Raw genomic sequence first — 15,366 nt, 5'->3', positions numbered from 1 at the left:
CAGCATGTTCAATATATTTAATTAAACTTACAGCACATAATTAAGTGGTGCCTTCCATCTTACTCACAACTAAGTGGTGTCATCTGTCTTAAATGTCTCCGTACAGATGTCAATAATTAGAAGAAAATAACTAAAAGAGAGCAGAGCCTTGTAAACTGTGTGTAGTTGAGTTTAATAAGTACTTTGTGCTCTGTTTCTTAATGAGTATATTAGTATCACTAGGAATATGACGTAGCTAGGCTGGTCCCTCACACCACCACCTTCCCCCTCCTTTCCCGGAAATTTTGTTGGGCTTTTGTAGCTTTCCTGTGAGTTTGGCCTCCGAAAAAGCTTGCCAAGAAGTGGGCAATTTCTGGTTGTAGTTATTGTCTACCGAGAGAAGGGAAAAGAAAATTGATTGGTGTAGGGAGGGCAATGCGAGGAGGATACCGATTGTCCGAATTCAGATATAGGTAAGTTGATGAGTATCTTATATCTTTTTAGGCGAATAAACTTTATTCAGACAATACATACTCAGGAGCTTGATGGGAAAAAAATAGTTACAAGAAAGCATGTAACAATTTTACAAAATATCAATTACAAGATTTATTTATTTATTTATTTTGGCATGTGAGAACAGGATTAAGTAGTTGGATATAATAGTATCACACCTATCATTTTTTAGAAAATAAAATCCAAATCATTGATGTTTTTTTGAAATAATATATTGGAAACAAACCGGTACCCTTGTTTAATACACAGTAATATGTTTTGTTATGGGGATGGAAGATATTTTGTTTGGGGCTGGAAGCAGCTGAGATTAGAGGATAAGAAAACTTTATCAGAGGACAAAGTTGTACCTCTCTCATCTCTAAACCATGATTGATTACTTTGCTAAAGAATTTTCTGGTTTATTCGAGTAGCATAATTTGATTGAAGAATGGAGGTTCCCGCCTGCTATTTGCTATTTGCCATTTGCCATTTGCCAATGAGACCATGGCATGTGATGGGGGCTTTAATATTGAACACGTGGAAGTCACATGCCAACGGGTTAAGGAATGAAGATGGTGTCCCAGCTGGTTTAGGAAGTACAGCAGAGGTTTTGGTATGGCAATAACAGAGAAGACAGAGAGACCACTCAGGTGTTCAATCCACTGGCTGCTATACTGCTAGTGCAGAGTACGTTTCCCACTAATCACTATTCACTCATCACTCCTGGTTCATTCGTCGTTCAGTCTTACGTAATGGTCCTCAACTTTTTACACAGGCATTATACCATTAGATAGATACCATGTCTATTTCTGTTTCTCTAGCTTGTAATTAAGATTTGTGCAATGAAAGTGGCCTCATAAGTATATGAGTAAAAAGCTTCAATGTTAGAATGATAATGTTCTGGGAAAAAGTATGTCCCTTAAGTAATTAAACATGTAAAATTGACAGTTACCAACCATGGCATTCTGGTGTTTTAACCCAGTACTCCATAATTTGCACGATCTAGAAAGACAAAGGTTAGGAGTTAGGAACATAGGCACTTGGAAGCAGAATGCGGGGCATCTATTTGGGTCAGGACCCGAACCACTTTTAAGAGTTGGCCCACTATCTTAGCCGCCTAATTAGATAACCATATTGGGTCCGGGGCGGGGGCCAAGGTTACTTTCCACAGTGCCAATAGGCAATAGCAGCAATAGGCAATTCCGGATACATATAACCTGTACTAGCGTGTACCATTTTTATCACACAAAGTGTCCACGAAAGTCATCATAATCAGCAACTGAGGGCCCAAATAGAAAAGAAACGAATCTAATCAAACCATCATCAAAAAATGTGTATGAACATGGAAAATCTGAAATGCATTTCCTATAAATTCCATTTTCTGATTATTATTAGTATTTTTTGGTTATTGAGACGAGAGAACAAAGAGCATCTTGCCTACACTGTGGCCATTCCCCCATGTGCAATCCCTTCTGTAAAGACATGAAAGGGAAAAAATAAAAATATAAAAATATAGGGAAAGCACTAGTGCTATTGTGTGACATTGAAATGACATCGTTGGTGACAACTTGAGAGCGAAATAATAATGATAACAATGTGGATTCACAGACATACTATGGTTGGTAGTTGGGGAGAAGATGGAAGAAAATATCACAGTTTTGTTAGCCCTTTTGAGGCCTCTCTCCCAGAACGGGGCTGTGAGTTTGAGAGAGAGAGAGAGAGGGGCTGGAGTCAATTCATAAAAAGAAAAGAGGAGGGGGTGCATTTTCTGGGTGATAGATCAAATGTCTCTATCTTTTATGACCCACATTTCTCAGTCAGGTTGTCATCAACCAGAAGAACCTTTAGATGGATGCTTATTCGCTTTCTCTATGATTGCAAGTCTCCTTCACAGCCATGTTGCTTAAATAAGCTAGCATATCAACCATAACCCCACCCAAGTGGTGCAATAATCATATATACCTTTGATTAATCTCTCACTTGAATCTGAAAAGCAAAAGCAAAACATGTAAAGAAAAACTTATTCTCTTATTGATTATTAGACCGTTAAGACGCCAATTTGAATGGCTCTAGACTCCTATTTGCATGTTCCAAAGCCTGAAGATTTAATATTGTTCAATGAGGATTAGTTTAGAGAGTAGTAATAATAAGAATATGATTAGAGCACGAAAGTGGCTCAACAAATAAACATGTGGTGTCTTGATTAATTGTCTTTTTACTTTATTTTATGATGTTGATGGTTGACGAAAGTGAGGGGTCAGTAAATTGGGAGGGGCACAGCTAATGTTATTCATTAACTGGAGAAACTGAGGAAGTGGATTTTGTGTTTAACATCTGTATGCACAATAAGAATAGCTGGTCCCTCATCAGACTAGTTCAATAGATTGACTGTTCTAGCGGGTGATCTCATCAAATCAACATCTATTTGACAAAAATAAGAGAAAACGGGGTCAGGTTATTGGATGGCCTAGATTGGATGGCAGGTTCCTTGTTTGATGGTGCTCATATTTTAGCAGCAAAACAAAATAATTGGAGGCCCTTTTTGCCTCATTGAAGATACGCGTAAAAGTTGGATGAAAATTGAGATGAGGAAGTCAAGGATACCACTAAAGTTTATGACAGAAAAGGGTAGTTTTACAGCGAGGAAAAGTTTAGAGAAAGGTGACTATTAAAGGACTATCTTTCTAACATAACTTATCTTTCTCCTTTTCCTTTTGTTTCTAAGGTGGGTACACAAGCTTTTTCTAGGCCTAGATTCTGACCACAATGATTTCACGTGATGCCTTGGTGTTATTTCTATCTATAGGAACGTAGAGTTCTCAGTGATTTGATATATTTGACCGACTTCTCTTTTATTTAAAGTTTCTAGCTGCTAAAGTTCTCTTCATCAACAAACCCATAAACTATGATACAAACCCATAAACTAGGATATATTTACTCTACAGCGTCGTACTTGTTTGGTACGTCGTTTCACCTTTTTTTTTTTTTTCTCTTTATGGGGAAAATTTTCAAGTTATTTTTTGTTTTTGATTCTTAATTCCCCAAGTTCAATTTTCTATGTATTAAACTCAAATGTTCGTCGGTAACATCCCAAAGTTACTTAAGAGAAATAACAAAACAAAAGGATGTACAACGAACAATTTAGAGTGTTTTATCCAATAGCGTTATATTGTGAGCATTCTCCAGAAACTAGTCATGCTACAAGTATCTAATCATGTAAACCGTGTTATTGGGCATAGTTTAGTTTACCTTGCAGCTTGTAATTGGTGAACGCTAGCTCCATTATTGAGGGTCTAAAAAGCACCAAATCTAAGTGCCCCATAAGAAAATTAAGAAAATAGGAAAGAAATACCCATGCATGAAATTTTACTCATGTCTGCAATACATGCATGCGTAATAAGTTAGTAAATTATGAGCTTAGATTTCTTTAGGGTTTAGGAGGTCCAATGAATCATGAGGACTCATATTGGGAGATGCGGTGAGTAGTATAGAAAACAAAATGCTTAATTTAGATGATGAGACATTTCATCACTCCAAGAAGCACTGAAATTAAGGTTTTTGTACATTATCGATACCTAATAACCAACCCTTTCTAAACTAAACCAATAAAATAAACTGAGTTTTTCTTTTTGGGGGAAAAAACAACAAAAAGGGAAATCTAGCCTTACATATTATATTGTTATTAAGAAAGCATCAAACATTCCAAAACAGCATCAAATGGGAGAAGGGCGGTGGAGGAGATGAAGATTTTGCCTGCTTTTTGGATTATGCGAATGCATGCATGCATTCTTTTTATGATCTAGACAATCAATAGACATATATATTTTATGTATACATACCTTTTTCCAATAAATTATTTTGGTTGGTTATCAGATTACAAATTATTTAATTTTGGGGATTAGGTTTAAGATTTTTAGGTATCCAAGCTAAAAGACTAGTTTATTAAGTGAAGTGACATATTCTACTTATAAACCCAAGTAACTCTATTTTACTAGTAAATGTGGGACACAACTCAAAGAAACCACTGCTGAAGGATCCTAGTAGTCTGACACACTTAAGTTGTTCCATCAACACATTCTAGTTGCTCATTTCGTTCGACATACCTGAGTTGTTCCACCACCATATTCTTGCTACTCCTTTCGTCCGACACACTTAAGTTGTTTCATCACCACACCTCGATCGTCCGACACACTTGAGTTGTAACCTATTCTACTTATAAATTCAAGTAACTTCTCTTTATTACCCAATGTGAAATACAACTCAAAGAAACCACTGTTGTCAAATCTCGTCCGTTGGACACACTTGAGTTGTTCCACTAGCACATTCTAACTACTCCTTTCATTTGACATACTTGAATTATTTCACCACCACATTTTGGCTGCTCCTTTCATCCGACACACCTGACTTATTCCACCACCACGTTTTGGTTATTAGGGTTTGACTCTGATACCACAGTCCTTTCGTCCAACACATCTGAATTGTTCCACCACCACCACATTTTAGCTACTAAAGTTTGGCTTTGATACTAATTGTTGAGAGGCTGGGCCTAAGATTTCCAGATATTCAACTGAAAAAACTGGCCCATTAGATGGAGTAATTTATTTAACTCGTAAACCTAAGAGCATCACCAAAAAACTCTTCAAATAAGATTTTATTACTTATTTGAAGAGCCACATCAATATTTAAAGCTCTAAAAGACACTCCAATTAAGATTCTTCAAATAAAAAATTGATTCTCTCTCTTCAATTTATATTTTATTATTTTTCATTGAAGAAAGAGAGAGAAGTGCTTTAATTACTATTGACTTTTCCTTTAAAAAACTAATTATATGATTAAAATAATATTAACTTATTTTTATTTAAAGAGTATTTTGAAGAATATCATATTTTTTCACCCTTTTATTTACTACATAGGTAAGCAAATATGTATTTAAAGAGTAAAATTTATAGAGTCTTTGGAGATACTCTAAGTAATTTTTCTTTACTAACTAATACGGGATATAACTCAACATTTAAATATAAAATTGGCTATTAAGAAGCATGGGAAAACATAGATTCCACTTTAAGAAAGTGATGGGATAACATTTCAATTAATTCAACGTCTGTTTCTTGACCAGACCTCTTCTGTTGCGTTGTGCTTGTGCCATTGTTTCTTCCCATACCAATAAATACTTCTCCAATTCCATTCCACAAAGAAAAGAAAAATAAATATATAAATAATAAAATATTAAGTAATACTGTCATACTGAGTCGGAACCACCACCGTCAACAAAATCCAAAACTTCATTTACTTGTAGCCCAAAGAGGTTGCTTTCGCTTACATCACCAGTACAGAGCCTTGTCTCAAAACTCCATTATTTTACTTTGGTTAAAGGAGACCGTACATTCATTGTTGCATTAGATAGAACAAATAAACTAATCAATAAATCAATAAACAGCATTAACAGTACCCTATTTATAACACTCAATATCGCTGCACGCTAAAAAACAAATGGGGTTTGCCCTCAAAAGAAGCCGAGGAGAGGAAATAATGAAGACAGCATTGTGTGTCACCATCAAGAAATTGATGGTGACAAATTAATGATGGTGGGTTAATTATTTGCTGAAATTATTAATTCTACGTTGATTGGAAGGCTTAGTTAGGGACAGTCTATTAATTAAAGGTAGTCAAAGACAGAATATAATGGTCTGTCAAAAACATTTCTTGGTGTCAGGGAAGGGGAAATGATATGAAAGCACTGAAAGCTCCTTTGAGTCATCATGGAACTTGCACAGAGACAGATTCATAACGAGAGAGGAAGAAGGGGGGATAAAAAAAAAAAAAAAAAAAAAAAAGAGAGAGCCCAGAAACAAATAAAAGTACAGCGTATTGGGTTTAATTTTGCATCAATTTTTGTGAATGTTTAAGGTTGTGTAAAAGTAAAATGAAACTGTGATAAATCAACACGATTTGATCTATCCTACAACCGCTTTACATTATACATTGAAATTGCACCAAACCCTCTAAAACTAGCAGGCAGCAACCAGTTATTACCACACATTATATGGTGTGATTTAATGCTCTAGCCAGCTACTTTAATTATGGGTGTCCCTGATTGGAGAGAGGAGAATTAGTGATATAGACACCATTCAAGCCGCGATGAGAATGTGCTTGACAAATGACAAAGCAAATTAAAGTTAAAACAATTTATGGGGAGGTGCAAGTATATATGCAGCTAGCTGTGTTATGCAATTGTTATATATATCTGCATATATGTGAAGCATAAACACGTGAATAAAGTTGAATCTTGATGTTGCAAAAATACCTATTGATACGGGTTCGTAGCTTTGCTGGCCTTCTTAACGTAAATGTCAACAACGGTATCATATATTGAAATATTAGCATATAATTTATTGCAGTAATGGACACTTGTAACTTTTGCAGCTAAGCCAAGTAAACCAAGATAGCACTACTAACAAGTAATCAAACAAAATGAAAAATATCCCCACTTAAAATAATTTATCTTTTGCTGTTAAAAACCAATCGCGGTGTAGTTAATTCATTTTGTTTTCTACATTGACTTTAAATGAAGTTATATTATAATGGATAACTAATTTTCTTCTTCTTCTTTTTGTTTTTCCTCGCGTTTTTCACTTTCTGGGGCGGAATATTAGATGGGTAAGAAAATTATATTCATTGATGTGATTGAAGAAGAGAAAGATATAGTCATGAATCATGATGGTAGTGTATGAATACTGAGATTTGGTCTCTGCTAGCTGATGATTCATATTTTGAATTTGTGATTGATTGATACGGAGACCGTTGAGAATCCAAAAAAAAAAAAAAAAATTGGTTGGGCCCTCAAGAAACCATTTTGGTAAAAATTTATTTTATTTAAAGCAAGATTAAGTGAATGCACAGTAGATTAGCGAAAGAGAGAGAAATGTGAGATTTGCTTCTTGGTGTGGGCTTATAAAAAAGCAAGATAGGATATGCTGACTGCTGAGCTTAGCCTTCTTTCAAAGGGAGATATAGAGAGAGGAAAGAGTAGTAAGAGAAGAGAAAGAGAGAGAGAGAGTTTGAAAGATGGAAGAACATCTAAATCCATTAGCTATGACTCATCTCCTTCAACACACATTGAGAAGCTTATGCATTCATGAGAATTCTCAGTGGGTTTATGCAGTTTTTTGGAGGATCTTGCCTAGAAATTATCCACCACCCAAGTAAGCCAACAAGAAATACACAACATATATGTGCATAGGGTTTTGTTTCTTTCAAGATAGAGAATGAATGATCATATATTCTTAGCTATTAGCCTACTAATATAATTCATTTTCATTCGATAGAATAGGCATTGTTTTATTTGATAAATTAATGTATGTTTATTATATATATAACCCTTCTTTGTTTTTATATATAGATGGGATGGTCAAGGAGCTTATGATAGGTCAAGAGGCAACAGGAGGAACTGGTATTTGCTTTTTAAGTTTCTTAATAACTAGCATCAGTAACTTACTAGGCTAGCAATATATAGCATGCTATATTTATTAAACATGTGGCAGGATATTGGTTTGGGAAGATGGTTTCTGCAACTTTGCTGCTTCAACAGCAGCTGAGATCAATTCTGGAGATTGTCCAAGCTCTTCAGTTTATGGCAACTGTGAATTTCAACACTATCAAGGGCTTCAACCAGAGCTTTTCTTCAAAATGTCCCATGAAATCTACAACTATGGCGAAGGGTATGTGTGTGAAAAAACTAACTGGTACACATTAAATTTCAAAGCAAGCAAGAAACTTGATTTGATTGATCTCTCTCTGGTTTTTATTTTATTTATTTATTGGTATGTACAGTTTGATAGGAAAGGTTGCTGCAGATCATAGCCATAAATGGATATACAAAGAACCAAATGACCAAGAGATCAACTTCTTGTCAGCATGGCATAACGCAGCAGACTCAGTAATAATAAGCTTATATGTGTTAAAGATTCATTTCATGTTGCACTTTCTTTCAGAAAGAAAAACGTCTGTTTTCTTACAGAAATATCCATCTTGTTTTACAGCACCCCAGGACTTGGGAAGCCCAGTTCCAGTCTGGTATAAAGGTATAATATTGCATTAACATTTATCATTTCTTAACAAATGATATGATGATTTTAGCATGTGTTTTTTTTTATTAATTTAAACTCATGAATGATAATAATAATTATATAATTGCAGACCATAGCCTTGATTGCTGTTAGAGAAGGTGTTGTTCAATTGGGAGCTGTTAACAAGGTAGTTGAGGACTTGAGCTACGTTGTTCTACTAAGAAAAAAGTTCAGCTACATAGAAAGCATCCCTGGGGTGCTGCTGCCACACCCATCGTCTTCGGCGTACCCTTTCAAAATAGATGGGTATCATGCACCAGCAGAGGCATGGCACCACTATCAAATTCAAAACCCCCTTGCAGCAGCACTACCACTTGATCATCATCATCATCAATACTATGACCATTTCAATCAACCGAGTAGTGCAATGAAGATCACTCCTTCAATGAGCAGCCTGGAAGCTCTCCTCTCGAAGCTCCCCTCAGTGGTCCCACCTCCTCCTTCGGGAGACTACGGCGAGTCACAGCCACCACTAATGTCACCGTTCGTGTCCGCCGCTCATCAAAGGCCAATGGAGTTCATTCAAGCGGAGAAAGTTGCCAAAGAAGACACCGACGAAGACTACTGCAGGAGGCCTCATGATCGTGATGTGGGTGAGTGTAGCAGTTCAATGTCTGGTTATCAACATCACTTTCATCACCATCAAAATTGATTTACGATGATGCAACGAGACACAAAACCTTAATATTTTTATCTAGGAATCAAGTGATGAGTATCTCTAACGTCATTAGCTTTCCCTGGTATTTTACGTCCCCATTCAGCGTTTGTCATAAACAGATAGATGCTTTCCTAGCTGTGGAAGCTTTTTGAAGTCTTAGATTCCTAGCATATATTATTAATATCATGATCATATAATTCTTACTCCAGTTAATTATACAAATGCGTGTCATTTATTATGCTCTTGTTTTTCATTAATATATATACATATTTAGAAGCACTTTGCGGTGATAATTTAAAAAAATGCCATGTTGATAAATTTTCAATATCAAATTTCAACTCAAAAACAAAATCCCGAGAAAAAAAAAAAAACGAATACAGATATGTCAGAAATTTTACCCACCAACTGTCGGGTTACATTGATTTTTCCTCCACCAAAATAAGTACCGACGTATGTGGACCCAAATAGATATCATTTTCGTCCAAGGAATTGCTTAGCTTGACTCCACTAAAATAATTGAGCCGATGAGTAAATTTGTCTCCAATCCGAATAATAAATAAAGAGCAAAAAAATTACAACTTGAACTCTTGCCTTTAATTGTTAAATAGAAAATTAAACAATCTGCCTTACAAATCAAAATCTGATTTTGATTTCAAACAAGTAGGGAATAATCGAGTGAATAATTTCTAGCAGCTCTTTCTTGTCTTTATGAGGTGTTTTAATGAAAATTTGCATTCCACTTCAATGGTTAAGCGTCCTATTGAAATGCTTCAAGTTTTTCCTTGAAGTGTTTTAGTAGGTCCTCGATGCTCATATTTGAATGGTCACCCTGATCTCTCACCCGGACACTAACCTGCAAGCGATAAGAATCAAACTCAGATTGTTAGAAATTCAAAATCCCTACAACATATGCAAAAAGAATTTCATACGGATTTTTACATTTAAGCAAGCAAGCATTATATGGCAACATGCTCTTAATTATAGGCAATTCCTTATAAAATTAGGTAGCAGCAGGTGCATGGAAAATGCTGTCTCTCATGGCATTCCACAGAAAATGCATGACTCCACTGAACAGTAAGATTTCAAATGCCATGACGGTGATTTCAAGCATTTATAACGCAGTCTTCTTCATATGTCCAGATGTAAAACACTATAAAGCATGCAAACAAAGCACACAATAACAACTCCAAAGAACACACCATCAAAGTGAATAGAATGCCATCGAGAAAACAAAAACCACCAAAATTCAGTTTATGAAAGTGGGTAGAACCTGTCCACTTTTGGCTTCCTCTTCACCAACCACCAATATAAAATTATACTGTGCCAACTGTGCTTCCCGTACCTGCAGAAAGCCCATCAGTGAAAAGCAACAAAAATTATGTGCCATACACTAAGTTAGCATGTTGGAAGAACAGCATATGATGTGCAAATAATGGGACAGGTTTTGATAATCAATGATTTATATTGCACATCATCTACAATGCTAAAATAACAAAAACTGTAATATTTAACATACAGATACCCGTATAGGGTAAATGTTGATGCCAGCAACCAACTCCTCCCAACATGAGAATACAACTTCAATATATGTACTCCGGGCATGTACAAAGCTATTGGGCTGGCAGCAGAAATTATTATCATGAGCACCAAATTCTTCAGTAGAACTGAAGAATTTTCAAGAAACCATGTACAATGACTATTCAGCACAAGACAAACATTATTGTAAGCCAGTAATGCATTCTTAATTAGAAAATGGAAGTGAACCATACATTGTGTAAGATTACCAAGAGCAGTATACAGTAGGTAAGATTACCAAGAGCATGGGGCAGTAGAAATAATGTGGATTTTTAATTTCAAAGTTCGAGGTTGTAACCTTTTTCTGAATCTTTCTGTCTGTTGTATCCACATCAACATAATAACCGGCTCGATAAATATGATCCCGCACCTATTAAGTTAAAAAAGAAAACTTAAGAAATAAATCAAACCAGTTAACATCATCACTTATAGAGTACAAAAGAGCCATTATAGTTGAGAGTTGAAACCATTAACTACTAACCCATGCAACACACAAATTGAATATAAATTTAATAAGTTTCTTGGTAACTATCACATTATAATAATGATGATTCAAAACTGAATTTACAGTCACTGAGGAAGCTAACAAAGATTCTTGGGTGATTATACAAACATACCATAAATGATAAGCCAGGGCAAACCAAAATCATCACTCGTCTATAAAGAGTACATATAACATGATACGGGAATGATTTAAGCCAATCCCAGCTTATCAGTGGACAAGGATATGCAGAAATACAAAAGTATAGGAGTCCAGAAGCTAGATGGTGATGACATCAAGCCAATCAGGCAATAAGCATCCAAAAGAAATAAGGTACACTACCTGTAAAGCATATGGTTGGGATTTCTCTGACACAGGGCAAACAATTGCTTGACGTGGACTGAGCCAAAAAGGCCACTTCCCCTTGTAATGTTCCAACAGTATAGCAAACATACGTTCAACAGACCCCAATATCGCTCTGTGTATCATAACAGGTCTCTCTGTCTTGGCTTCATCTTCCGCTGAGTAACCCAAGTTGAAACGATCAGGAAGCTGAAAGTCAAGCTGCAACACAGGCAAAATCTATATATGTGATCATTCTGCAACACAACATAATGGATTAAACGCACAAGCAAATAACAATGAATATTGAGAACCTGCAAAGTAGCACACTGGAATTTCCTCTTCAATGCATCAGATACACTGATATCAATCTTTGGTCCATAAAATGCTCCATCCCCTTCATTTATCTGGCACAGCATGCAAAAACACAGATGACTGAAAACCAATGTAAAACTACCGATGACATAATCAACAACCATGAAAGATTTTCTTTCTTATACTTTCTGAAATATAACCATAGAATCCTCATAATGCAGCTGATATTTTTCTTTCAAAAGGGAAAATAAGCATTTCAAGTGGAGAGACATTTTACATCATCAAAGATAATTTTTCAAAACAAAAGGGCACCAACACTTAGCTCAATAATTTCATATTGCAATTCAATTGGGCAGAAGGCGGTGAGGATAATGACAGCCAACGTCACCCAAAAAAATATGAAATGTAAAAAACCACAGGAGTAAATAGATTCACCAACAAAAACTAGTTCAAAATAGACTCCAAGAAACTCCACCTATGAATTGACTGAATGTCACAAAAATATTAACCTGCCATGGCTTCCCAAACTCATTCAATGCTTCTGTAAGAGCAGCTTCGGCTTTCTCCCAAGTTGCCAAGTCCCCAAGATACTTTTCAGGCCTCTACAATTACAGATATTTGTAACAAAAATAAATGAACATGATCCATTTCAACACGACGATAGGATATATGGACATATGATTGTATCATGGAACCAATACAGTCTATTTACACACGCACATACACATGCAACAAAATGATAGACAGATATGCAAATATCCTACATTTCAGCACACAAAGGATGGCTTTCTAAAATAATTACCCAGTATATAAAATTCTAGTGCAGAGAGTACGATGCAGATCATTTATTTCAACGCAATCTGCCTCCCCATTTGCCCACAACAACCACCACACAGACGTGCATTGAAGTACAAATATGGATAAATAACTACACTATTTTCTTTCACAAATTAGGGGGAAAAATTGGAAGGGACATACTATCAACAAGAAGTTTCAAGAAAACATCATAAACATTTCAGGAATATGAGATTAAATTTGATAAGAAGAAGGTATCATACAGTTGATAGCTTCAGCTCATATGTGAACCCGAATATTCTGTAGGCATAATCAATGAACTCTAGGACACCCCTTACTTCGTCTTTTATCTGAAAAAATGAACCACAATGGTTAGAGACCATCTACAAATAAGAAACTCATGATAGATTTCAATCAATTTCAACTCACCTGGGACTCCCTGCAGAAAATATGAGCGTCATCCTGTGACAACACGCAGATTTATATTCATCAAATAGGGTAAATTCATGTCCAGAAAATTATATAGCTTGAGACAGAAAGTAGCTTATGATTTATACAAATTAACATAATTATGAAAAGAAAACCTAGAGAAAATGTATGTATTCAGCTCCAAAAGGTATATAAAACTGAGAACCCCAGACATAAGGGTGCAGGCCAGTCCCAATTTGACTATAGATTAAACTCTAATAACAATAGACCACATCTGAAAATACCTGCTGAAATCTCCTGACACGAGTTAATCCAGTGAGTGCTCCACTGGCTTCATTCCGATGCAAGACCCCAAAATCAGCCAGTCGCAGAGGTAGTTCTGCAAAAGCATGCTAAACAATCAGGAAAGAATGGTGCAAAATGGAGGTTGCAATTGGATGACCCTATACTATATATGGCTAGAGAGAGAGAGACTGAATATATATTGTGTCATAAAGTAGTCTTTACATTTTGGATTGGAGTGGGAATCCTAGAATTAGGAGTGTGGAATGGGAGTGGAAGTAGATTGTTTACTTACACTGGAACGAGAGTATGGAATCGAAATCAGAATCCAATTTATGTGTTTACTTTGTCTTGGATTATGAGTAAACGGTTTCAAATTACACTTTTACCCTTATTTAATAAATTGTAGTTTTTAATTACAAAATTAATAAAAATATATTTGAAAAATAAAATATTTATTTTATTATATTTGTAAATTAATAATAATTATTAATATTCTTAATTGTGTAAATCACAGTTTTTATTTATTTTAATTTTAATTATGTAAATTAAAAATTATTGATAAGAACACAAATAAAACAGTATTATTAATAATATAGTACAAAATTAATATTTTCCTAGAATAAACTATTTATTATTATTAATTATTAATATTAAATAAATATAATACTATTATTTTTAAATAAATATAATAATATTATATTTTCAAACAAAAATAGTATATAATAATGTTATTAATTCTTTATGAATATAATAATATTATTTTTAAATAATTTTAACTTAGAAACAATGTAAATTATTATTTTTAATAAATGTAATTTATAAAATAATATAATATTATTATTTAAATAAATATGATATCATTTATTTATTTTATTAAATTTAATAAAATAAGGGTAGAAAAAGGAAGAAGTGGGAGTGGATTCCACACTCCTCACACTAAGTAAACATAGCATAATAGTTTTGTTGAAAGCTGGACATAATAGTTTTTCCCAATTCCTCATCATGTCACTCTCCGATACACTATCATACATTCAATGCACTAATGCATGATACAAAAGAAGATAATACAGTAAGCATCTGGTTTTATTCCCAATTAACATAGACAACAATCTTAATCATTAGCAACAAAGGTTATGATGCGAATATACTAACCTTCACCCTCTCGTATTAACAACATAATAAGAAAATTCTTGTTCAAACATAGCAACTTTCCAAATCTAAATCATATGCAAAGCAACTTTAAGCAACCATCAATAACAGCAGGTAAGAACTCCCCCAGTGCATGTGAATGCAACAAGGAAAATAGAAATATCAATTCAACAGTAAGAAGCTTTCTAGACACTTGCATAAAAAGATGCCGAGGCATGAAATGATAGCATAGCAGAGTGTTACCCTTTACATTTACAAAATATATATTCATCAACACTGGTATATGTTCCACTCAATAATATCAACATTAAGAATAGGAAAGAAATAACACAAAAATAATTCATGTCTAAATCCATATGTTCAGAATCAATTAAAGTGAAAGAACTGCAAAGAAAAAAAAAATTGTTTCAAGAGGAAAAAATTTGATGTCAAATGAACTTACCTCTGTATGAACGAACCTTATGGTCAAACATCAAGCAGTGCCCTGGGCAATTCATTGGTTTCAAACCAAATTCTTGTTTTTCAATCTGTATCAAAAATTCAGTATCAGCATACTAAAGAAGACCTGATACAGTATGATAATAAATGACAACTGCTTTGCTTTGCCAAGAAACTTATAAGAATACATTAAATCCAGAAACAAGCAAGCGTATAGGCTAATATATTCGGAACCCAGAACCCAACTTAGATTTCGAACTTAATTCAAAAGCCGAAAAGACCACACAAGAACACTGGTAATC

At 34.7% G+C, this 15,366-nt stretch overlaps 2 protein-coding genes across 3 annotated transcripts in view; one reads left to right on the top strand and one right to left on the bottom strand.

Moving 5' to 3' along the window:
- The first annotated feature begins 7,466 nt into the window (after positions 1-7,466).
- LOC18043530 (protein RICE SALT SENSITIVE 3) lies at positions 7,467-9,463 on the top strand. The gene is made up of 6 exons (XM_006438381.2): positions 7,467-7,673; positions 7,871-7,921; positions 8,013-8,189; positions 8,302-8,407; positions 8,511-8,552; positions 8,668-9,463. The coding sequence occupies exons 1-6, from the start codon at positions 7,537-7,539 to the stop codon at positions 9,247-9,249; spliced, it is 1,095 nt and encodes a 364-aa protein (XP_006438444.1). The 5' UTR covers positions 7,467-7,536; the 3' UTR covers positions 9,250-9,463.
- Positions 9,464-9,638: 175 nt separating this feature from the next.
- The window catches only part of LOC18044418 (threonine--tRNA ligase, mitochondrial 1), a 10,878-nt gene continuing 5,150 nt past the window's right edge, over positions 9,639-15,366 (bottom strand). The window contains exons 11-20 of one of the 2 annotated variants that reach the window (XM_006438380.2): positions 15,069-15,153; positions 13,477-13,571; positions 13,193-13,225; positions 13,027-13,113; positions 12,478-12,570; positions 11,968-12,060; positions 11,654-11,875; positions 11,129-11,200; positions 10,526-10,597; positions 9,639-10,108 (exon numbers count right to left, since the gene is read on the bottom strand). In XM_006438380.2, coding sequence (XP_006438443.2) covers positions 10,013-10,108; positions 10,526-10,597; positions 11,129-11,200; positions 11,654-11,875; positions 11,968-12,060; positions 12,478-12,570; positions 13,027-13,113; positions 13,193-13,225; positions 13,477-13,571; positions 15,069-15,153 — 948 coding nt within the window. In that variant the 3' untranslated portion in view covers positions 9,639-10,012. The remainder of the gene's footprint in view (positions 10,109-10,525; positions 10,598-11,128; positions 11,201-11,653; positions 11,876-11,967; positions 12,061-12,477; positions 12,571-13,026; positions 13,114-13,192; positions 13,226-13,476; positions 13,572-15,068; positions 15,154-15,366) is intronic. The other variant, XM_006438379.2, reaches the window with a different exon arrangement.

The sequence above is a fragment of the Citrus clementina genome, unplaced genomic scaffold, assembly GCF_000493195.1.
Source record: "Citrus clementina cultivar Clemenules unplaced genomic scaffold, Citrus_clementina_v1.0 scaffold_4, whole genome shotgun sequence".
Lineage (NCBI taxonomy): Eukaryota > Viridiplantae > Streptophyta > Magnoliopsida > Sapindales > Rutaceae > Citrus > Citrus x clementina.
This window is presented reverse-complemented; position numbering and strand designations above follow the sequence as displayed.

Coding starts and splice junctions, on each gene's coding strand:
- LOC18043530 (XM_006438381.2), top strand. CDS start 7,537: ATGGAAGAACATCTAAATCCATTAGCTATGACTCATCTCCTTCAACAC. Junction 7,674..7,870: donor AGAAATTATCCACCACCCAA/GTAAGCCAACAA, acceptor TTTTATATATAG/ATGGGATGGTCAAGGAGCTT. Junction 8,408..8,510: donor GGCATAACGCAGCAGACTCA/GTAATAATAAGC, acceptor CTTGTTTTACAG/CACCCCAGGACTTGGGAAGC.